Here is a 26,039-nt window from a genome sequence, read left to right on the forward strand (position 1 = left end):
AATAAAGGCCATGGTGGCGAAGTAAATACAATATAGCAAGTAAAACACTGGAATGGTAGATTTGCAGTGGAAGAAAGTAGAAATAGTTAATAATAGTTGAATGCAGAAGCATTCTGATATAGCCTCAGTGGTAGTGGGTATAAAAGTGGGTATACCACATATGAAGTTACTTGTTCCTCAGTGTTAATGCATGCTTCTCTCTTTGACTTCTCATTAACAACACCATACAGGGCTTCCAATAACAGTCTGGTGTTGGTATGATGCTACTGTGAAACAAACAAAACTGCAAGCGTCAGGGTCATATTCATTAGGTACCAAACATAAGAAAACAGACTGAAACAGGCCACAACAAATGTAAAAAAAAAATTGTTGCATGTTTTTTTTTCTTTTTTCGTTGCATGCTTGTTATAGTGTCAGGCTGAAGTGATGGTCATAAACGACCTATAAACCCATTTACTAATGTTTGTGGTGATTACTGCTGCAGAGCGTTGAAGTATGACCTAAATGTTGATGCCATCAGCACTGTTGGGCCTTGTGGTTATAGATCTGGAATAATTAGAGTTACAGTACCTTCAGAAAGTATTTAGATACTGTGACTTTTTCCACATTTTGTTACGTTACAGCCTGATTCAAAAAGTAAAAAATAAATAAAAATATCTACACACAATACCCCCATAATACCAAAGCAAAAACTGATTTTTATAAATTTTTGCTAATATTTTACAAATTAAAAACAGGTATATCACATTTACATAAGTATTCAGACACTTTACTCAGTACTTTGTTGAAGCACCCTTTGGCAGTGATTACAGCATCGATTCTTCTTGGGTATGACACTACAAGCTTGGCACACCTGTATTTGGGGAGTTTCTCCCATTGTTCTGTTGCAAGGTGAAACTTTGCCCCAGTCTGAGTTCCTGAGCACTCTGGAGCAGGTTTTCATAAAGATTATTTCTGTACTTTCCTCTGTTCATCTTTGTCTTGATCCTGACTAGTCTCCCAGTCCCTGCTGCTGAAAAACATCCCCACAGCACGATGCTGCCACCACCATGCTTCACAGTAAGGATGTTGCCAGGTTTCCTCCAGACGTGATGCTTGGCATTTGGGCTAAAGAGTTCAATCTTGGTTTCATTAGACCAGAGAATATTTTGGCAAACTCCAAGAGGGCTTTCATGTGCCTTTTACTGAGGAGTGGCTTCTGTCTGGCCACTCTATCATAAAGGCCTGATTTGGTGGAGTGCTGCAGAGATGGTTTCTCTTCTTCTGGAAGTTTCTCCCATCTCTAGAGAGGAACTCTAGAGCTCTGGCAGATTGACCATCAGGTTCTTGGTCACCTCCCTGACCAAGGCCCTTCTCTCCCAATTGCTCAGTTTTGCCCGGCAGCCAGCTCTAGGAAGAGTCTTGGTGGTTCCAAACTTCTTCCATTTAAGAATGATGGAGGCCACTGTGTTCTTGGGGACCTTCAATGCTGCAGACATTTTTTGTTACTCTTCCCCAGATCTGTACCTCGACACAATCCTGTCTTGGAGCTTTACGGACAATTCCTTCGACCTCATGCCTTGGTTTTTGCTCTGACATACACTGTCAACTGTGGGGACTTATAGATACAGGAGTGTCCCTTTCCAAATCATGTCCAATCAATTTGAATTTACCACAAGTGGACTCCAATCAAGTTGTAGAAACGTCAAGGGTGATCAATGGAACAGGATGCACCTAAGCTCAATTTCGAGTCTCATAGCAAAGGGTCTGAATACTTCTGTAAATAATGTATCCGTTTTTTTTATTTTAATACATTTGCAAAAAATTCTAAAGTGTTTTCTTTTTATCATTATGGGGTATTGTGTGTAGATTTCTGAGGATTTGTATTTATTTAATCAATTTTAGAACAATGCTGTAATGTAACTGTGTAAAAAGTTAAGGGGTCTGAATGCTTTCCCAATGCACTGCAAGTGAAGTTGTTCACAGGAAGTGTTTATAGTACATGTTGGTATGGGGTGAGAAAGCGTGTTGGAGTGGAAGACTAGACACTATGGACAAAAAAAATGACAGAGCAGAGTAAGGTTTGTTCTTATTTCAAAGGTAGAGAAAATGTGCTATTTCCATTTCCTGTTGAAGATGGACTGGCTTGTTCAACAGTAATACATACTATTTCTAGCATTGACATTTGTATTCTTAGGTTTTTACTGTGGTGGGGAAAGCACTGGGCCAGATTTAGTTTCAGCGAGACTGCACAGTGCAGGATTCGAACGTTCTTATGTAGAATGTCAACTTTTAATGGAAATGAATTGATAAGTGGATTTTGAGGAAACATCATGATTTTTTCCCCCTTCGGGATATTAGATGCAGATACATTAGCTACCAACTGTCAGAGGCATAATACATTCTTAATTGTATCCCTCTTGTTTCTATCCTCAGAAAAAAACACCAAACCTTCCCCCACCCAACACTTTCACTAATGCTAATCTGCCTTAGAGCCATCATCAACTCTTCTCTGGTGTTGATCTAGACCACCACCAAACACCCACCATGTCAAATCCCACTGACCCCAGAGAGGAGATCCTAGACTGGCTGACCAGCCTGCATCTGCCCCAGTACGCTGACGGATTTCACCTGGGGGGCTTCCAGTGCCTGGAAGACTGCAGGGGGCTCACTGAAAATCGCCTCCTGGAGCTCCGAGTGTTCCCTACAGGCCACCGTAGACGGATCCTATGTAGTTTGGAAGCCCTAAGATTGGCAGTGGAAGAGCAGGGGGAAGGGGAAAAGGAGGGGGAAAAGAGAAAGCCCCTCCCCCAACCCAGACACATCTTCATGACAAATAAGAAAAGGGTGACTTCCTGCCAGCCTAGTGAGAGGGTAGAGCAGGCAAGATGGGAAGGGAGGCAGACCCTACACCCTGGGGTTGGCTTAGGGATTGAAGAGACAGAAGAGAACACTAGCACTTCTATAAAGGGGCCTCTGAGACCACCTCGGCCGATACCGCGTGACCCTCGTAACGTACGCACCACTTCCTCAGCTTCGAACTCCACATCTGGCAGCTGTGACTCCCTCTCCGTCTCGTCCCACTCTGGAGAGGTGCCTTCTGATTGTGAGATCTCCTCTGAGGAGATCAGGCCTGACCACGTCCTCTCTGGGAAAAACCAAGAGGTTTACCAGGGGAAGATGGTGGATAATGTGATCTATGAGATGGGCCCCAGCTTGAAGACACCAGCCAAGGGCCCCCGGCCCACTCGTTCCTACAGACTGAGGCACCGGCCGGTCCCTGGGATTCCTGACCAGGTCATCCTACCCCCACTGGACTGGTAGGCATCTCTCATCTGTCTATAACGTATTGATAAGTCTGTTATAATATTAAGTGATCAATGGATGTGTATACAGTTGATTTATGTTTTGAAACTTTAGCACTTTCTCATAGATGACCCACCATCTCTTTTCAGTCTTGTGTTCCAAAATTTCAATGGTGTTTTTTTACATTGGATAAAAGTACAGACTCAGAGCTTCTAAATTACATATCATACACTGTAGTTAGAGGAAACATGGGGAAGTAATGCAGCTGTAAAAGGTGATACTTAGAATCCCATTTAGAAGAAAAAGGCATTAAAACATTTTGCTGTGATTTTCACACTTGCTCTACATTAATCGTTGGGAAACATATTTAGAAAAGGAATAATTTTACCAAATTGCCAAAGGGATTCTCTGAACATTGTCTCACCAAGTTACCCATTTAGGCAAACCATTTACAGTATTATATTGCCTATGGTTGTATAATAAATATAACCTTTCACATTGACCAGCCACAGTGCTGCTCTTTGATTACGCCCATTTAGCGTCGTTCATAACCTCTAAAGCCTTAGAGCTTAAATATATTTAAATATCTCTTAAATAATTTACATTGGACCACGTGAATGTGGCCATGTGCTAAAGCAGTGAGGTAGTGCTTAAAAAAAAAACAAAGAAAAGATTTCAACAATAATATACTTTAACTTCAGGTGCTGAAGGTAGGGGAAAAACATAAAGGCTTAGCCTGAGAGCATATTTCTGTCCTGCCCTTTGGAGAAGGACATGTCCTTTTCATCGCAAAAGTCCTGAGCTTCTACAAAATATGTTTGCCAGGTTGTGTACAGTCCGAGGGATGCTTTCACATCTCTGGGAGGAAGGACGTCAACGTTGCACAGCAGCTGAAGCCGGGTTCAATATATTAGAGAAAGCTCCTTGGCCACAACAACACCAGGCTCCAGACTGTTGAAGCTGTAAAGGAGGAAAGCAGACTAAAAATAGACAGGATATTCAAAACCTTGCATACCAGAAATAACATTCATTGACCCTCAAGTCAAAGCAATAAGCTCAAAGCACAACATTCCTGAAGTGTTGCTTGTTCACCCTTGAGGCAGAGAGCAGGTTTATGCTGAAAGACAAATTCCAGAAAAAGAGGTTAAAACATGAATTAATTAATGTCCTGTACACACTTAACCTGCTTATGTAACCGATGTGAAATGGTTCGTTAGCGGTGGTGCGCGCTAATAGCGTTTCAATCGGTGACGTCACTCGCTCTGAGAGGCAAGGGCCGCGGCTTTTGTTGCGCGATGGGTAACGATGCTTCGGTGGGTGTCAGTTGTTCATGTGTGCAAGGGTCCCTGGTTCGAGCCCGGGTTGGGGCGAAGAGAGGGACGGGACCTACACTGTTACACTTACAGCCCAACAATGGCAATGCAGACACAAGATAACTAGCTAGACTTAGCAAAAATGTAGCTTCATAATTACCAACTGGCTAGATGTAAATGGTATTCATTTAATTCATTTGAACATGCAAAAAAACTACCTCAATCTATAACCTAATAGCTAACATTTTATTAGGGCTAGCTAGCTAGCCAACTTGGCATGTATAACTTATGTAACTCATGTATAACCTATAACTTAACGTGGGGTTTGATTAACTTGCTAATTGATTAGCATTCGCACCACAGTGGCTACTTTAGGTAGCTAGCTAGTTAAACATGACAAACTGGCTAACATTTAAAACGATTATAATTATTTCACGGATGCCTTAACTCATCAGTAATGAACATTAACAGTAGAATGCAGTTGGCCAGCTCAGCTAGCTGTCTTAACGTTGCTTCATCCCACAACGAGTCATCTGTAAACACTGACGAGGCAAGCTACAAGTGCTAATCACTTCTATGCAACTGTCTAGGAGCTAGCTATATAGCTAACAATAGCTAGAAAATAAAACAACTTTGATACAGTTGAGACAATAAAATGTGTAGCTATCTTGGTATGTTTAACTGAAACGCTTAATAATCCTTCCCAGTCGGCTTCAACCAGTCCAGAGTGCTTTCCCCACAGAAGACAGAGCTGTGTCGATACCAGCAGCTGTGTTGACAACACTGGTATTGAAAGCTGTAGCTACACTTTGCATGTTGTCCATGACGAAAATAGAAGTAAATACAATGGATCTTTCAAATATCCGCGGTAGCAGAGAGCAGGATGTGCCATTTGACAGAGAAGACTTGAGTGATAGAATGGACTCTGTTTCTCGTGAATGTCCCAGACCCCCTCATTATCATGGCTAGGCAAGATGTTGTATTTTCTCTGTGTCAGATTTGTGATTTCACATTTTATTTATATTTACAGATTTCATACAAGATTGTTATTAAGGCACATGAAAGTTCACATGTTCAAGAAGGCATTTCTGCAGTAACAAAACAAAAAAAACACATTTTGATGAAAAAAACGCTTAAGTTCAAATGCCTCTCCTGTGAATTAGTGACATGCATCATACGCCCATCTTTCTGTAACGGTTTAGGAGACAAACACTCAGAGCGCCGGATTCCATAATTACTGGAATGGCTACGACACTCTTTCTGACCATTTGATATTTCAATTGGGTAAATAAATCATTATGTTAAAATAGGTCATATAACCTCAGGACACCAAATGTAAATTGTAATCAATCAGAACATTGAATTAATTGATCCAGAAGTATGTAGACTGTAAATACTAAAATAAGACCTAACCTATATGGAAACTAATTTCACACATATAGTAATAGATGTGGCCTAAAAACAAGAATACATTGACAAAAGGCTGATGGGTGACAATATTATCAATTGTCAAATGGAGAATGAATAGATTGATGACCAGTGCAGCGTGCATTGACAAAGAAGATAACAGAGTGTACCACTTTTTGATTGCTAAGAGAGCAGATTGAGTTATTTTGCCAAACAACTCTCAACATTGTGCGGATGGGCTCTGTTTGAGAATATAAACTGGGTGGTTTGAGCCCAGAATGCTGATTGGCTGACAGAAAACATATTTTTACTTCTCTAATTACTTTGGAAACTAGTTTATAATAGCAATAGGCTAAGGGCTGTATCCAGGCACTCTGTGTTGCGTCATGGTTAAGAACATCCCTTAGCTGTGGTATATTGGCCTTATACCACACCCCCTCATGCCTTATTGGTTAAATCTTACTTGACTAGAATAAGGGCAGCTCCACACGTTCCTCATGTGAGTACTGGCGACAATCAGCAATAGCCATTTGTGACTCACAGCCTGGATTCGGTCTTATATAGCAAAATTTCAAATTGTGTTTTTTACATTATATAAAATTAGAGACTCGGAGCTACAAATTGATGTATCGTACACTGCATTTGAGGAACATTGGGAAAGTTATTCTGCTTTGAAAGTTGTGTGTGTATCCCACACCTGTTGCGAGGGAGTGAAAGTTGTTAGGGACAATTTAGGATGATTCACAATAATTGTTTGCTAATATAATAATTGCTTACCATAATGTAAATAAAGGTAAAAATTTAATTTTGGTAATGGCGAGACTAGTGAGATGTAAAATCCTTTGCATAAATTGCCTACATTACTACAAATATTAATAGCTAATTATGGAAAATAAGGAACAGTATTTAAAAATATATATATATATATATATATATACTGCTCAAAAAAATAAAGGGAACACTTAAACAACACAATGTAACTCCAAGTAAATCACACTTCTGTGAAATCAAACTGTCCACTTAGGAAGCAACACTGATTGACAATAAATTGCACATGCTGTTGTGCAAATGGAATAGACAACAGGTGGTAATTATCGGCAATTAGCAAGACACCCCCAATAAAGGAGTGGTTCTGCAGGTGGTAACCACAGACCACTTCTCAGTTCCTATGCTTCCTGGCTGATGTTTTGGTCACTTTTGAATGCTGGCGGTGCTTTCACTCTAGTGGTAGCATGAGACGGAGTCTACAACCCACACAAGTGGCTCAGGTAGTGCAGCTCATCCAGGATGGCACATCAATGTGAGCTGTGGCAAGAAGGTTTGCTGTGTCTGTCAGCGTAGTGTCCAGAGCATGGAGGCGCTACCAGGAGACAGGCCAGTACATCAGGAGACGTGGAGGAGGCTGTAGGAGGGCAACAACCCAGCAGCAGGACCGCTACCTCCGCCTTTGTGCAAGGAGGAGCACTGCCAGAGCCCTGCAAAATGACCTCCAGCAGGCCACAAATGTGCATGTGTCTGCTCAAACGGTCAGAAACAGACTCCATGAGGGCCCGACGTCCACAGGTGGGGGTTGTGCTTACAGCCCAACACCGTGCAGGACGTTTGGCATTTGCCAGAGAACACCAAGATTGGCAAATTCGCCACTGGTGCCCTGTGGTCTTCACAGATGAAAGCAGGTTCACACTGAGCACATGTGACAGACGTGACAGTCTGGAGACGCCGTGGAGAACGTTCTGCTGCCTGCAACATCCTCCAGCATGACCGGTTTGGCGGTGGGTCAGTCATGGTGTGGGGTGGCATTTCTTTGGGGGGCCGCACAGCCCTCCATGTGCTCGCCAGAGGTAGCATGACTGCAATTAGGTACCGAGATGAGATCCTCAGACCCCTTGTGAGACCATATGCTGGTGCGGTTGGCCCTGGGTTCCTCCTAATGCAAGACAATGCTAGACCTCATGTGGCTGGAGTGTGTCAGCACTTCCTGCAAGAGGAAGGTTTTGATGCTATGGACTGGCCCGCCTGTTCCCCAGACCTGAATCCAATTGAGCACATCTGGGACATCATGTCTCGCTCCATCCACCAACGCCACGTTGCACCACAGACTGTCCAGGAGTTGGCGGATGCTTTAGTCCAGGTCTGGGAGGAGATCCCTCAGGAGACCATCCGCCACCTCATCAGGAGCATGCCCAAGCGTTGTAGGGAGGTCATACAGGCACGTGGAGGCCACACACACTACTGAGCCTCATTTTGACTTCTTTTAAGGACATTACATCAAAGTTGGATCAGCCTGTAGTGTGGTTTTCCACTTTAATTTTGAGTGTGACTCCAAATCCAGACCTCCATGGGTTGATAAATTGGATTTCCATTGATTATTTTTGTGTGATTTTGTTGTCAGCACATTCAACTATGTAAAGATAAAAGTATTTAATAAGATTATTTCATTCATTCAGATCTAGGATGTGTTATTTTAGTGTTCCCTTTATTTTTTTTGAGCAGTGTATAATCACCCCATGTTCAAGAATGGCCTTTTTCCCTTTATTCAGATTACAACTGCTCACTTTCGGTTGTTTGAAAACTAAATCGTCTACAAAATATCGTTATGTTTTAAACAAGCCTTAGAAAGTTGGTTGCAATTTCAGTTTAATCCACCTGAAAAGACAGAACAAATAATACAACAAATATTGTGGTTAAACTCAAATATACGAATTGATTAAAAAAAGTAAAAAATAAAGGTATAATTTTTATAAATGATATCATAAATAGGATTGGTGGAGTTATGTCACATATGCAGCTAACACAGACATATGGAAATGTCTGCTCTACCCAAAATTACAACCAACTAATTGCAGCATTTCCACAAAAATGGAAGAGGCAAGTAGAAGGGGAAAAAGTAAGGAACTTTTCTGTCGGCCCTGCATTAAAGACCAAAAATTGTTAAAGAAAAGTGTGACAATAAAAACGTATACCATTTTCATTTAAGGACCAAAAAAATTACAGCTGTGCCATATAAATTGCAAAATAGTTGGGAAGAGATTTTTGATGTACCTATTCCATGGCACATGGTTTATGAATTGACATGCAAAACAATGCCGGATTGAAAACTTAACATTTTTCAATTGAAATTAATATACAAAATTCTTGCAACCAATAGAATGTTATATATTTATATATATATGTGTGTGTGGGGGATACAATCTTCCCAGCTCTGCAGATTTTGCTGTGAGAAAGCAGAGTCATTAGATAATTTATTTGGTACTGTCCATATGTAGCTCGTTTTTGGTCACAGGTCCAGGAATGGCTGAAGAATTGCAACCTTTACCTAGAACTAACGCTGCAGATAGCAATACTGGGTGACTTGAAAAGTCATAATCAATCAATAATATAATAATTATTTTAGCAAAAATGTTTCTTTAATTTACAATCTGTAGAAGTTATGAAAATAGATAGGTTCAGTACTTTTGTGAAGCATCATAGCACAGTTGAACAATATATGGCAAATAGAAATCCAAAAAGGATGGTGCTAAGAGATAGAATGGAGGGGTTGAATGGAGCTGGGGGTTGGGACTAACAACAACAAGATAACCAATGTAAAACATATGGGGTCTGTAAAATGTATATAATTTCAGAACTATTGTGAAATTGCACATTTACAAATAGAAATCAAACTGGATGGACTTCAGAAATAGAGGAAGGACTAAAAACAAACACAATATAACTATTGTAAAATAGATTGTGTCTGTAAATGTGTATAATATGTATAAACTGAAGGTAGAAGCCTACGTGTTTTTGTTTATTAGTTTACTCCAATTGGGGGAGGGGTGGTAGGTTTTGCAGGGAATAATAAAGGTATATTATTTTTAAAAGTATGGATATATATATATTTACCCAAATAATATATGGGAGATTGGAAATGATGCAGACAGTTACATTGATGGAAGCAACAATCTTTCTGCAATATTAAAGCTGATCACCAAAAAAAACTAAAATATATATAGCTTGCTAGCTAGGTAAACAAAGTACCTAGCTAGGTAAACAACGTTTAAGTTCACACACGGTGCATAACGTTAGCTAACGAGCCAGCCAGCTAACGTTAGCTAGTCAACCAACAATGAACAGTGACAACAATGCCACAGTGCTGGGAGCTAACCAACCATGTTCAATGTTAGCTAGCTAACATTAGGCTCTAACTAGAACAGCAAACGGCTCTTTTTACTTTCAAACGGCTCTCCTGTTAAGTCGTGACTTGCGATGTACACCTAGTGTCCTGAATCGGGTCACATTTAGGGAACATATCCTTTCTAGTGTTAACTCAAAGGCATGTGTGTATATGTGGTTTTCCTGATCCCTTGTGTGTCAGACAGCGTTCTAATAAAGTTTATTCCATTCTTTTCCCTCCTCAGGAGCTTGCCGCCGCTAACATCCACAACCGACCTTGAACACCTTCCCTGCGCCCAGGTTCCCGGCGGTGCAAACGGCAACCAGAAAGGTCTCCTAGCAACAAATCCTATTTTAGCTCTTCCTTGAATATTTTATATTATCGAGTCAGCAGGCACTACTATTGTTTGCCCTGATGAAAAAATGGGGGAAGAGGGGAAAAGGGAGAGAGAAAGAGGGAGTGTGTTTTAGATTCATCACGGGGTGAACCAACGTACCGTTTTGAGGGTGCTTTTGCGTAGTGGTGCCAGTGAGGCCTAGTTTCTATCCTGCTTCAGTCTCTTAACTCCAGAAGTTGTTTAACTTTGTTGGCAAATTGACCTTTAATGATACATGCAATGTGTTGTGAGGTCTGTGTTGATGCCACCCTCTGTCTATGGTGGCTCCCATATCTGTTGAAAGGGGATCTGATTCTTTCCTTCCAACAGTATATACAGTAAATACAACTTCCCCCCCTCTTTCTTCCTAGTTCCTACGTCTACTTTTCCTCCTCTATTAAATGTACTTGGTCTCTCTCCCCCCCCCCTCCCCTCCCCAATAGATCGTGATAAACGACCCTACTGTCTCTCAGACATCAGACCTGTCCATAGAGATAAGGGTGTGATAGTGTGTTCCTCTTCAACATAGAAAGTGGATCTGTATCTCTCTCTCCCCCCCTTTCTCTGTCTCTCTCTCCCCCCCTTTCTCTGTCTCTCTCTCCCCCCTTTCTCTGTCTCTCTCTCCCCCTCTTTCTCTCAGCCCAATAGATAGTGATAGATGACCCTACTGTCTCTCAGACATCAGACCTGTCCATAGAGATAAGGGTGTGATAGTGTGTTCCTCTTCAACATAGAAAGTGGATCTGTCTCTTTCCTTCCAACAATAAATACAACTTCCCCCCCTCTTTCTTCCTAGTTCCTACCTCTACTTTTCCTCCTCTATTCAATTTACTTGGTTTCTCTGTCTCTCTCTCCGCCCCTTTCTCTGTCTCTCTCCCCCCTTTCTGTCTCTCTCTCTCCCTTTCTTTCTCTCCCCCCCTTTCTCTCCCTTTCTCTCTCCCCCTCTTTCTCTCTTTCTCTCAGCCCAATAGATAGTGATAAACGACCCTACTGTCTCTCAGACATCAGACCTGTCCATAGAGATAAGGGTGTGATAGTGTGTTCCTCTTCAACATAGAAACACAGCCACCAGGTCCTACTATCTCCCAGTGCCTTGTCTCGATGGCCTATCTAGTAGCTCGTGTCTATGTATGTGTTTGGCTGTTTGTGTAGGTATGTGTGTGTCCGTCCGCCGGGGGATGTCTGCCGGCCCATGCTGTCCCCAGGAGATGGGCGATGTTATTTGTCACTGTGACAGGCGGTGGCCCACACCGGGTCGCCCCGGGTCTACAGAGTGATGGTGTCTGGGTGGTCTCACACTTCCTCCCCTTGCCTCCCTCCTCGGCTGAGGTCCCCATTGGGCCTCACACAGGGCCAAGGAACGTCCTTGGTTTGGCTAGTGTCTGTCTGAGAAAGGGAGAACAAGTTTTTTGCACTTTTGTAGAGGAGGAGGGGAGATGACAGGGAGGGAGAAGAGAGAGAGAGAGGGAGGGGAGACGACGGGGAGGGAGAAGGGAGAGGGAGGAGGAGGGGAGATGACAGGGAGGGAGAAGAGAGAGGGAGGAGGAGGGGAGACGACGGAGGGAGGAGGAGGGGAGAAGACAGGGAGGAGGGGAGATGACGGAGAGAGAAGGGAGGAGAAGAGGGAGGGAGGGAGAAGAGAGAGGAAGGAGGAGGGGAGATGACGGAGGGAAGAGGAGGGGAGATGACAGAGGGAGAAGAGGGAGGGAGAAGAGGGGGAGAAGAGGGAGGGAGGAGAAGGAGGAGGAGGGGAGAAGAGAGAGGGAGGAGGAGGGGAGACGCTGGAGGGAGGGGAGGGAGATGACAGAGTGAGGAGGAGGGGAGAAGGTAGGAATATGCTTCAACATTTTACGCGGAACTCTGAGGGGAGGATGCATTCAAGTGTTATGGTTATGTGGTGCAACAACAGTATGTAGACCTATACCATGCACATTTGTCTGTGAGAACTAATGATAATGTTTTATGTGTGTCCTTCTCTCTACTCTAGCCCCACTGCAAAGAACGTTGTCTCCCATTGTTCCTTATGGAGAAACCTTCCTATACAACAACCCAGAGAACATACTGGTAAGGTGAAATACTTTAGAAACTGAAGTTGTATATGAACCCAAATAGGTCCACTACTAATAAGCACTTAGACCTACAGTTGTATTGATTACATTCAATATAAGAACATTATTTACAGCCAGGCAATGATAACAAGAACTCCAGAGAGATTTGGTCACGGGGAGGCTGATCAGAGCCTGGTAGGCCCCACCTGTGCCAAGTGAGTTATTTTGGCAGGAATAGGTGCTAAGTCATATTCTTCTTTTCTTTGTGTTAATTGTTACCCCTTTTACAGAGTACCTATTCTCAGAATCTTGAAATGTTCACTGTTTTGAGATTGTGGAAGTAGCTAAGAAGCTAAGAGAGAAACTGACTATCCAGTTCTTTTTTCTATTTGTCTGCCCACACACACACATCCACTTCCCCCTGTCTCTTCTTTCACTGCAAATTGAGAGTAAACTTGAGCAAATTGAGAGTAAACTTGAGGCTCAATCAGTTTCACTTTGGCCTCTGAGGTTAATAGAAATGTCACCTGCTAGCCTAGCCGCTAAGCTAACCTAGCCACTATGCTATCAGTCTAATAATGCCTGTTTTGAAAGTGCCCTTGTGTGCCTTGATGACTAATCTGTGTTCTTCTGTCTCAGGACCAGGGTACTAAAGAACCGTTCAAGAAAGAAATCAAAGAGAATCTCAAGCAGAAGAAGCTGAGGTAAGATGAGGGTCACTCTGATACACAATAGTTGTGCCTAACTGTAAAGACTACCTTTGCTTAGGCCACAAATAGTCAAACAGTATTTCAAAAGAGGAAGGCGTTTAACTACTGAAATTGGCATGGTTGCTAAACCCTGCTTCAGTAGTCTGTACAGTAGCCATATAGTATTGCACCAAATAAAGCTAAACCAAATTGTAATTACATTTTTACAAATGCGAAAGTATTACACAAATGTAACACAAGTAGCATTTGTAAAAATCTTTACACAAATATTATTGATTGATTGATATACATAGATTGATTGTGTATATAAATATTGATTGATTTGATATATATAAAATAAACGTCCTCTTACTGTCAACTGCGTTTAATTTCTGCGAACTTAACATGTGTAAATATTTGTATGAACATAAGATTCAACAACTGAGACATAAACTGAACAAGTTCCACAGACATGTGACTAACAGAAATGGAATGATGTGTCGCTGAACAAGGGGGGGGTCAAAATCAAAAGTAACAGTCAGTATCTGGTGTGACCACCAGCTACATTAAGTACTGCAGTGCATCTCCTCCTCATGGACTGCACCAGATTTGCCAGTTCTTGCTGTGAGATGTTACCCCACTCTTCCACCAAAGCACCTGCAAGTTCCCAGACATTTCTGGTGGGAATGGCCCTAGCCCTCATCCTCCGATCCAACAGGTTCCAGACGTGCTCAATGGGATTGAGATCCGGGCTCTTCTCTGGCCATGGCAGAACAATGACATTCCTGTCTTGCAGGAAATCATGCACAGAACGAGCAGTATGGCTGGTGGCATTGTCATGCTGGAGGGTCATGTCAGGATGAGCCTGCAGGAAGGGTACCACATGAGGGAGGATGTCTTCCCTGTAATGCACAGCGTTGAGATTTCCTGCAATGACGACAAGCTCAGTCCGATGATGCTGTGACACACCGCCCCAGACCATGACGGACCCTCCACCTCGAAATCGATCCCGCTCCAGAGTACAGACCTCGGTGAAAAGCCCATTCCTTCGACGATAAATGCGAATCCGACCATCACCACTGGTGAGACAAAACCGCAACTCGTCAGTGAAGAACACTTTTTGCCAGTCCTGTCTGGTCCAGCGACGGTGGGTTTGTACCCATAGGCGATGTTGTTGCCGGTGATGTCTGGTGAGGACCTGCCTTTCAACAGGCCTACAATCCCTCAGTCCAGCCTCTCTCAGCCTATTGGGGACAGTAAGCACTGATGGAGGGATTGTGAGTTCCTGGTGTAACTCGTGCAGTTGTTGTTGACATCCTGGACCTGTCCCGCAGGTGTGATGTTCGGATGTACCGATCCTGTGCAGTTGTTGTTACACGTGGTCTGAAAATGCGAGGACGATCAACTGTCCGTCTTGTCTCCCTGTAGCACTGTCTTAGACGTCTCATAGCATGGACATTTTATTGCCCTGGCCACATCTGCAGTCTTAATGCCTCCTTGCAGCATGCCTAAAGCACGTTCATGCAGATGAGCAGGGACCTTGGGCATCTTTCTTTTGGTGTTTTTCAGAGTCAATAGAAAGGCCTCTTTAGTGCCCTAGGATTTCTTAACTGTGACCTTAATTGCCTACCGTCTGTAAGCTGTTAGTGTCTTAACGACCGTTCCACAGGTGCATGTTCATGAATTGTTTGGGAAAAAGTGTTTAAGCATGGGAAAAAGTGTTTAAACCATTTACAATGAAGATCTGTGAAGTTATTTGGATTTTTATGAATTATCTTTGAAAGACAAGGTCCTGAAAAAGGGACGTTTCTTTTTTTGCTGAGTTTAAATAGATTGATATATACAGTTGAAGTCGGAAGTTTACATACACTTAGGTTGGAGTCATTAAAACTTGTTTTTCAACCACTCCACAAATTTCTTATTAAAAAACTATAGTTTTGGCAAGTCGGTTAAGACATCTACTTTGTGCATGACACAAGTAATCTTTCCAACAATTGTTTACAGACAGATTAATTTCCCCATGATGTCAAGAAAAGAGGCACTGAGTTTGAAGGTAGGCCTTGAAATACATACACAGGTACACCTCCAATTGACTTAAATGATGTCAATTAGCCTATCAGAAGCTTCTAAAGCCATGACATAATTTTCTGGAATTTTCCAAGCTGTTTAAAGGTACAGTCAACTTAGTGTATGTAAACTTCTTACCCACTGAAATTGTGATACAATGAATTATAAGTGAAATAATCTGTTTGTAAACAATTGTTGGAAAAATTAGTTGTGTGATGCACAAAGTAGATGTCCTAACCGAATTGCAAAAACACTAGTTTGTTAACAAGAAATTTGTGGAGGTTGAAAAATGAGATTTAATGACTCCAACCTAAGTGTATGTAAACTTCCGACTTCAACTGTGTGTGTGTGTGTGTGTGTGTGTGTGTGTGTGTGTGTGTGTGTGTGTGTGTGTGTGTGTGTGTGTGTGTGTGTGTGTGTATGTATGTATGTATGTATGTATGTATGTATGTATGTATGTGTGTGTGTGTGTGTGTGTGTGTGTGTATATATATATATATATTTTTTTTTTTAAATATTTTTTTATATTTTTTTCTTCCATTAAAATAACATCAAATTGATCAGATATACAGTAGAGTTTGTTAATGTTGTAAATGACTATTGTAGCTGGCATCGGCTGATTTAAAAAAAAAATTAAAAAAAATAATGGAATATCTACGTAGGCGTACAGAGGCCCATTATCAGCAACCATCACTCCTGTGTTCCAATGCCACGTTGTGTTAGCTAATCCAAGTTTATCATTTTAAAAGGCTAATTGATCATTAGAAAACCCTTTATTATTATGTTAGCACAGCTGAAAACTGTTTTTTTGATTAAAGAAGAAATAAATCTGGCCTTCTTTAGACTAGTTGAGCATCTGGTGCATCAGCATTTGTGGGTTCGATTACAGGCTCAGAATGGCCAGAAACAAAGAACTTTCTTCTCAAACTCGTCAGTCTATATTTGTTACGAGAAATGAAGGCTATTCCATGCGAGATATGTATGTATGTATGTATGTATGTATGTATGTATGTATGTATGTAGATTTGATTTGATTTGGATTTTAATTTAATTTTAATTTAATTTAATTTATAAATTGCAACTCAACGTCACCATATCCCACAGAAAGAAGCATGGTAAGATCAAGGAGTCCAGGAATAGCAACAAGACACAGGTCCCTCCACCTACTTCAACGGTCCACAACCTCTATGAAGATGACTACTCTATAGTGGAGGAGTGCACCACCAGTTGGGAACTATCCAATCACCCTTGGCCTAATGCTGCTACGGCGACCCCGGAGCCTCTCCTCTCCGGCCCCCTGCCCGGCCCCACCCTCTCCCAGGTCGTTCCCATGACGATGGTGGCGTGTGACCTGTACTCGGAGCCCTTTGACACGCTGGGTGGTCTGGTGAAGAATACGTTACCCGTGTTACCCGCAGACCACGCGGATAATATCTCCCCCTACGCCTGCTTCTACGGGGCCCCTAAGACCAAACTCAAGATGGGGTGGCTGGACAAGCTCTCACCACAAGGGTAAGACCACAGGAAATAGAAATAGAAATAGAACATCATATATATGAAATAGAACATCATATAGTAGTGTTCTATTATACTATTCTATTATGGTATGCATTAGTTGAAGCTCAATGTTACATTTAATTCTACCTACCATCATATCTAAGCCAATATCACACCAATGTCGATGAAAATTCACAAATCAACTTGATTGGAGGTACACAACACCCTCCTTGCTTATCGTCATGTGCCGTCCGGCTGTTACAGAGAACAACATACCAGATTTTTAACAGGGTCGTTAGCAATTGGGTTTTCTGCGTCTACCTAGCTCAAATTCTACATGTCGGATTAAAACTAGACTATAGCGTCCATTAAGTGACCTTTTGGATTTAAAAGATTTTGGATTCAAATCAAATCAAATTTGTCACATGCGCACAACATGTGTAGACCTTACCGTGAAATGCTTACTTACAAGCCCTTAACCAACAATGCAGTTTAAGAAATTGAGTTAAGAAAATATTTACGAAATAAACTAAAGTGAAAAAATATTAAAATAATAAAAATTGACTAAGTTTGTAGGTGCAACCGTTTTTAGAATTGAATCGCTCTCACGTGCACATTTCCGTCCGTTAAGAACCAACGATGTGCTGCCTTTTCGTAGCATTTCTAACATCTTTTCAGCCGAATCTCAGAGCTCTAACTGGGTCAACTCAGTTGCTCGGCAACAACACAGTTGCCACATCCTGCCAGCTGTAAGAAGTGGCTGAGAACAAACCTAGGCTACTGTAGCTAGCTAGCTATATGGTGGTATTTAAGCTGAGGATAATAAATGCAAAAATATATTTTGATTAGCTAGCTAATTTATCTAGCTAACGTTTCTTGTCCAAAGTCCAGCAGCTAGCCTCTGTAGCTAGCTAGCTAACACCAGTCAGCTGAAAGCTATCTAATTAGCTACCAGAATAAAACAGCTGACAACAACAGCTCGACACAGAAGCTAGATAACGATAGCTAGCTCACGTCCAAATGCCAGTCCTACATTTTCCCACAAAACATAGCTAGCTAGCTACATCAGTTCAAAACCAACACCAGTGGTACAGCAGTAGGGGTGGGGGGAGGGGTTAATGCCCCACCCTCCCCAAACCCAGATTATATAAATGTGTAGGATTTACAAGCTGTAAAAGGCACAAGTAAGATGTGGCCCTAGTGTACGAGGGGGGATCTTTTTGTTTCGACTTGATGGCTGAGGTATACGACCTTCAAAAGTAATTAACTTTTAACCGTTTTCTTTTGCTTTGCTTTCAATTGGAAATTAGTCATATTTTACATTATAAACTGGATGGTTCGTACCCTGAATCCTTATTGGCTGACCACGGGTATGACAAAGCATTTATTTGTACTGCTCTAAATAGGTTGGTAGCCAGTTTATAATAGCAATAAGACATCTCGGGGCTTTGTGGTATATGGCCAATATATCACGGCTAAGGGTTGTGTCCAGGCACTCTGTTGCGTTGTGCTAAGAACAGCCCTTAGCCGTTGTATATTGGCCATATACCACACCCCCTCGTGCCTTATTGCTTAAATGTAAGAATGCCACAATGAATTGAATTATTCACCTTCTGAAAACTACAGAAAATTACTTTTGACTGTCCATGGTAAATTCTAACATACTTTAATAGTTAGTTCAAAACTGATTTGAGCTATTAGAGGGCAACAGCCACCAGACCAGTGTTTAAACCAGCAACCCTTGCAGTTATGCAAGCACACCACATGTGCCATTAATGCCCAGACCTTTTGGCAGAGGTCAAATTAAAGGTTACACTAACACTGCCTGTGGCAGACTTGGTTTTTGTTTTTACGTCTTTCGGTTTTGTACACCAGCTTTAAACAGCTGAAAGTACAATATTTTGGGTTATTTATAATATATTTCAGAGCGGTTTAGATGATAGAATAATTCTATACACTATACGTTGCTTGTTTTGTCACATAAACTGAAATTAGACAAACTATTAGAATTTTAGCAACCAGGAAATGAAGGAGCGATTTTCTGCATAGTGTACCTTTTAAATACCCAGGCGTTGTAAGATCTGGCATGCGTCTGCAATGTAGGCGTGCAGGAACTCGACCAATGACTACCCAGAATCCTTAAGTGGGTAAACAGAGCTTATTGTTTCTGTTCTCATCCTCTTCTGTTTAGGTGTGAGAAACCAAACCTTATTTTAGTTTTCACAACCTCAGAGCAAACCAGCGGTTGCTTTATATTTGTATTTTTCTGCGTGTTTACGTTTTCATAGTTCCTCTTACAAAAGAAATCTGTCACTTCCCCTTTTTTTTGTGTGCCCTTCCTCTGAAACCACATGATTAGCATAGAGTTGTCAAACTGCCGTAGTTTGAGATGTTGAATATTCATTTATTTTAACAGCATAACCAGCACCTGTTTTACTGTACCATATGGCAGGCTTGTGTATGATACTATTCTACTGTACAGAATGAACTTGATTTAACTTGTCTTGTGGTTGGGTGGAGATGCTGTTCTGTAGTAGTTCATAGCAACACTTTTCATTTTTTAAATTGTTTACATACATACTACTTTCAGCTTTTCAACTTTCCTTCTTTCGCTTTCAGAAACTGTGTCTTTCAGAAAAGATGGGTGAAGTTTGATGGAGAGAACCTCTCTTATTACAACAATGATAAGGTCAGTCACACACACACACATACAAACACCAAGTGCTTTCACCTAACGTTTTGCACGCTAACACTACCACACTAACAGGCATGTCTTCTAATCAACCACACACGTTCATAACCTCCTACACACATACCTCCACACATCACATCTTCATTATCTGAAGAAAGGTATTCTGTACCACTATGATAGTACCTACAGTGAGGTCCAAAAGTATTTGGACAGTAATACATTTTTTGTTGTTGTTTTGGCGCTGTGGTGTAAAATGGGGGGGGGACGAACTATGTGCAAAAAGTGCTTCATTTATAAACAGTTCACCCGATAAGGATGAAAATACCCTCAAATATATCTGACAGTCTGGACTAACATCAGAGTAATTGTATAATTTCACACCCAATGTGCTGAAGAAAAGAAAGAAAGACAAGTCACTGTCCAAAGACAGATACAGCCCATCCACCTCTCTGAGTCATCCACCCCTCTGATCCATCCACACATCCATCCACCCCTCTAATCCATCCACCCCCTGATCCACCCCTCTGATCCATCCACCCACACATCCACCCCTCTGATCCATCCACCCCCTGATCCATCCACACATCCACCCAACCCTCTGGTCCATCCACCCTCTGAGCCATCCAACCCTCTGATCCATCCACCCACACATCCACCCCTCTGATCCACCCCTCTGATCCATCCACCCTCTGATCCATCCACCCTCTGATCCACCCCTCTGATCCATCCACCCACACATCCACCCCTCTGATCCATCCACCCTCTGATCCATCCACACATCCATCCACCCCTCTAATCCATCCACCCTCTGATCCATCCACCCTCTGATCCATCCACCCTCTGATCCATCCACCCCTCTGATCCACCCCTCTGATCCATCCACCCACACATCCACCCCTCTGATCCATCCATCCACACATCCACCCCTCTGATCCATCCACCCCTCTGATCCATCCACCCACACATCCACCCCTCTGATCCATCCACCCCTCTAATCCATCCACCCTCTGATCCACCCAACCCTCTGATCCATCCACCCACACATCCAGCCCTCTAATCCATCCAACCCTCTGATCCATCCACCCACACATCCACCCCTCTGATCCATCCACCCTCTGATCCACCCCTCTGATCCATCCACCCTCTGATCCATCCACCCTCTGATCCACCCCTCTGATCCATCCACCCACACATCCACCCCTCTGATCCATCCATCCACACATCCACCCCTCTGATCCATCCACCCACACATCCACCCCTCTGATCCATCCACCCACACATCCACCCCTCTGATCCATCCACCCTCTAATCCATCCACCCTCTGATCCACCCAACCCTCTGATCCATCCACCCACACATCCACCCCTCTAATCCATCCAACCCCTGATCCACCCAACCCTCTGATCCATCCACCCCCTGATCCACCCAACCCTCTGATCCATCCACACATCCATCCACCCCTCTAATCCATCCACCCCTCTGATCCATCCACCCACACATCCACCCCTCTGATCCATCCACCCCCTGATCCACCCAACCCTCTGATCCATCCATCCACCCATCCATCCACCCCTCCAATCCATCCACCCTCTGATCCACCCAACACTGATCCATCCACCCACAAATCCAACTCTCTGATCCATCCACCCTCTGATCCACCCAACCCTCTAATCCATCCACCCACACATACATCCAAACCTCTGATCCATCCACCCAAACATTGCATTAGGAAAGTGCACAGTGCATTCTGAAAGTACTCAGACCCCTTGACTTTTTCCACATTTTGTTACGTCACAGCCTTATTGTGAAATGGATTTTAAAAAAATAATGTATTAAAAAGAAAACACAGAAATACCTTATTTACATAAGTATTCAGACCCTTTGCAATGAGACTCGAAATTGAGCTCAGGTGCATCCTGTTTCCATTGATCATCCTTGATATTTCTCCAACTTGATTGGAGTCCACCTGTGGTAAATTAAATTGATTGGACATGATTCTGAAAAGACACACCTGTCTATAAAAAGTTTCAGCGCAAAAACCAAGCCATGAGGTCGAAGGAATTGTCCGTAGAGCTCCAAGACAGGATTGTGTCGAGGCACAGATCTCGGGAAGTGTACCAAAAAATGTCTGCAGCATTGAAAGTCCCCAAGGACACAGTGGCCTCCATCATTCTTAAATGGAAGAAGTTTGGAACCACCAAGACTCTTCCTAGAGCTGGCCACCCGGCCAAACTGAGCAATCGGGAAGAAGGGCCTTGGTCAGGGAGGTGACTGTCACGAGAATTTTCAATCCCAATAATGCATTTAATCTTTGACCAATTCACCAAGGTTTGTAAGACCCTGGGTTCACTAATAATTGGGCAAAGTCTCAGATTTGATAAAAAAGGTTCGTAGATCTTTATTCATGAGAGCTCTAAAGTCATAAATGAGGACCCAGTCCTTTTATAATACACACACACATTCCTATCTTTAGACCACTCCCTGCTCAAACAACCAGAACTTTTCCATTGACCACAAAGAACCATACATTTTGTCCCATCCTTTAAGGCTTTCACATCCCCTCCCCCGTTGGGGCCCTCATGGTTTGAAAACCTCTAATGATTTTCTATTATCTACTCTACAACTTCACTCTGCTTACATCTCTACTAAAGAATATAATACCCTAGTATTAAAATTCTAACAGATCTACACACATCCTCGTTTTATCTTCTCATGATTCTCAAACATTTCACGCTATCATACTATTTCAGAGTGGAACACTTTAGTCATTATTCTAAAACATACAAATTATTCTATCAGTGACCAAGAACCCGATGGTCACTCTGACAGAGCTCCAAGAGTTCCTCTGTGGAGATGGGAGAACCTTCCAGAAGGACAACCATCTCTGCAGCATTCCACCAATCAGGCCTTTATGGTAGAGTGGCCAGACATAAGCCACTCCTCAGTAAAAGGCACACGACAGCCCGCTTGAAGTTTTCCCAACGGCACCTAAAGACTCTCAGACTATGAGAAACATGATTATCTGGTCTGATGAAACCAAGATTGAACTCTTTGGCCTGAATGCCAAGTGTCACGTCTGGAGGAAACCTGGCACCATCCCTACGGTGAAGCATGGTGGTGGCAGCATCATGCTGTGGGGGATGTTTTTCAGCGACAGGGACTGGGAGACCAGTCAGGATGGAAGCAAAGATGAACGAAACAAAGTACAGAGATCCTTGATGAAAACCTGCCCCAGAGCGCTCAGGACGTTAGACTGAGACGAAGGTTCACCTTCCAATATGACATCGACCCTAAGCACACAACCAAGACAACGCAGGAGTGGCTTTGGGACAAGTCTGTGAATGTCCTTGATTGGCCCAGCCAGAGCCCGGACTTGAACCGATCGAACATCTTTGGAGAGACCTGAAAATAGCTGTGCAGTGACTAGGGTTGCAAAATTCCAGTAAATTTCTGGAACATTTCCGAAAATTTTACGTAGGAAGTTAAGCCTGGGAATTTTGCTTAAATTCATCAAAAATGTTGGCTTATAACAGTGAACCTTTTTTTGTGGGATACACATAAGTCAATTCTAGATCTTGTGGCATGTTTTGGTTAAACTACCCCCAATTCAATGTAATTGCAACCCTCTGCATGCACAGTGCATTCTTCCATCACATGTGCAGTGCACTCTTCCATCACATGTACAGCTGATTCTCAAGATCGTGCACACTAATGAGATACTATTGAGCCCACACTACTACGCTGTCTGAGCCAAGGACTACATGCTTTCTGGTAAGTTTAGATTACAATACTGGGATTTTTGTTAACTAGTAAATAGTTGCCTACAGCAAAGTGTGTTTAAATAATTTCTAATTTAACAATTTCTGCTAGTTAGTTTTTGGTACCATGTGGGTTTTAGCTGGCTTGAGCATACTAACTGAGGAGTGTTAATTCACCTGTTTCCATACATGTCTTGGAGCTCTACGGACATGTATGTATACATGTTTCAAGTGAAAACATTTATTTTACAAAGGAGTTGTTTTAATCTAACTGCTTAACTATTAATCTGTACATGGAATTGTATTTGTTTTTTTAACATTTTTTTTCTTCTAATCTTTACAGGAAAATGCCACGGGCACTATCTGATGTGTGGAGACATTTCACTGCAGCTAATGTAGAAGGAAAAGCTGTGTACATTTGCAAATACTGTGCCAAATCATATATGTGAAGAATGCAACAAAGATGCAGAATCATCTGGCCAAGTGCATAAAGTTCCCTTAGTGCTCACAACAAGCAACCTCTGACAAAAGTCCCTCTACTTCTATTTGAGGTGAAAATGATGAATCAGACACCTTATCGATAGCAACAGCTCATGGTCCTCCTGGAATTAGAAGTGTATTTGACTCAATGGAGGAACGTAGTCAAAGAAATGCTGATGATTGTCTTGCTCGAGCTGTGTATGCAACTGGTTCACCTCTGATGCTCACAGGCAATGTGTATTGGAAGAGATTTCTGAATGTTCTTCGCCCAGCATACACCCCTCCAAACAGACATGCTTTATCTACTAATTTGCTGGATGCAGAGTTCAACAGAGTTCAAGTGAAGGACAAGCAAATCATAGAGAAAGCAGACGTTATTGCAATCATCTCTGATGGGTGGTCGAATGTTCGTGGGCAAGGAATAACTAAGTACATCATCTCCACCCCTCAACCTGTATTCTACAAGAGCACAGACACAAGGGACAACAGACACACCGGTCTCTACATTGCAGATGAGCTGAAGGCAGTCATCAATGACCTTGGACCACAGAAGGTATTCACACTGGTGACAGACAATGCTGCGACCATAGAGGCTGCTAGGTCTAAAGTGGAGGAGTCCTACCCTCACATCACACACATTGGCTGTGCTGCTCATGCATTGAATCTGCTCCTCAAGGACATCATGGCACTGAAAACAATGGATACACTCTACAAGAGAGCCAAGGAAATGGTTAGGTATGTGAAGGGTCATCAAGTTATAGCAGCAATCTACCTCACCAAGCAAAGTGAGAAGAATAAGAGCACCACATTGAGGCTGCCCAGCAACACCCGTTGGAGTGGTGGTGTCATCATGTATGACAGTCTCCTGGAGGGGAAGGAGTCTCTCCAAGAAATGGCCATATCACAGTCTGCCGATGTGGACAGCCCCATGAAGAGGATCCTCCTGGATGATGTATCTTGGGAGAGAGTGGTAAGCAGCCTGAAACTCCTGAAACCTATAGCAGTAGCCATTGCACAGATTGAGGGAGACACTGCAAGCAGTGTCTGATGTTCAGACACTGCTTGCAGACGTAAGAGAATGAAATCCGTACTGCCCTGTCCACATCACTGTTGCTCCAAGCAGAGGAAACGGCAGTTCTGAAATACATCAAAAAGCATGAAGACTCCTGCCTGAAGCCCATACACGCCGCAGCGTACATGTTGGACTCCAAGAATGCTGGCAAGAGCATCCTGTCTGGTGCAGAGATCAACAAGGCCTATGGTGTCATCACTACCGTGTCTCGCCACCTTGGCCTGGATGAGGGCAAGGTTCTTCGCAGTCTGGCAAAGTACACTTCCAAGCAAGGGCTTTGGGATGGAGATGCAATATGGCAGTCGTGCCAACATATCTCATCAGCCACCTGGTGGAAGGGACTTTGTGGATCTGAGGCTCTTTCCCCTGTTGCCTCATTCATGCTCCATATCCCACCAACATCAGCTGCCTCAGAGCGTAACTGGTCCTTGTTTGGGAACACACACACCAAAGCACGCAACAGGCTGACCAATTCAAGGGTTGAAAAATTGGTGGCCATCCGGGCAAATTTCAGGCTTTTTGAGCCTGACAACGAGCCATCCTCAACAAGGTTGGAAAGTGACAGTGAAAATGAGGCCTCAGAGTCTGATGTTCAAGAGGTGGACATTGAGGTCCAGGGAGAAGACATGGAAGCCTGAGAGGAAGACAACCAAAGATTTCGTTTCTAGACTATCATTTTACAGATGTATGTTGAAAACGTTTTTGGGAGATGCGATGGATCATTGGGGATCATTCTATATTCCCTTTCTTTTGTTGTTCAATGAAATCATCCCATGTGAAGAGTCAACTAATTTAATTAAAGTTCAATTCATAACAAATTATTGTAATTGTTTTCTATTGGAAGGATTTAATCATTTGCAATTATGTCTACTTATGATAAGGTAAAAGGTTTATGTTTCTGTCTCCATATGGTATGGTAAATATATCCAATGCAAAAAAACATCTACATTTTAAATGGTATTTATATCATTTTGCATATATTCCCGTTAATTCCCACAGAAAGTTTCCACCTCAGAATATTCCCCAAAATGTGCAACCCTAGGTACAAAACCTATAGAGGGCTAGCAGTGACGCTCCACAGCCAACCTGACAGAGCTTGAGAGGATCTGCAGAGAAACTCCTCAAATACTGTTGTGCCAAGTTTGTAGCGTCATACCCAAACAGACTCGAGGCTGTAATCGCTGCCAAAGGTGCTTCAACAA

At 42.6% G+C, this 26,039-nt stretch overlaps 1 protein-coding gene across 1 annotated transcript in view; it reads left to right on the top strand.

Moving 5' to 3' along the window:
• The first annotated feature begins 2,526 nt into the window (after positions 1-2,526).
• Positions 2,527-26,039, top strand: part of arap2 (ArfGAP with RhoGAP domain, ankyrin repeat and PH domain 2) — a 187,990-nt gene continuing 164,477 nt past the window's right edge. Inside the window, 6 exon segments of the mRNA XM_045721480.1 lie at positions 2,527-3,299; positions 10,403-10,488; positions 12,522-12,598; positions 13,222-13,286; positions 16,443-16,850; positions 19,455-19,524. Coding sequence (XP_045577436.1) covers positions 2,527-3,299; positions 10,403-10,488; positions 12,522-12,598; positions 13,222-13,286; positions 16,443-16,850; positions 19,455-19,524 — 1,479 coding nt within the window.

Source organism: Salmo salar, chromosome 07 (assembly GCF_965601325.2).
Source record: "Salmo salar chromosome 07, fSalSal1, whole genome shotgun sequence".
NCBI lineage: Eukaryota > Metazoa > Chordata > Actinopteri > Salmoniformes > Salmonidae > Salmo > Salmo salar.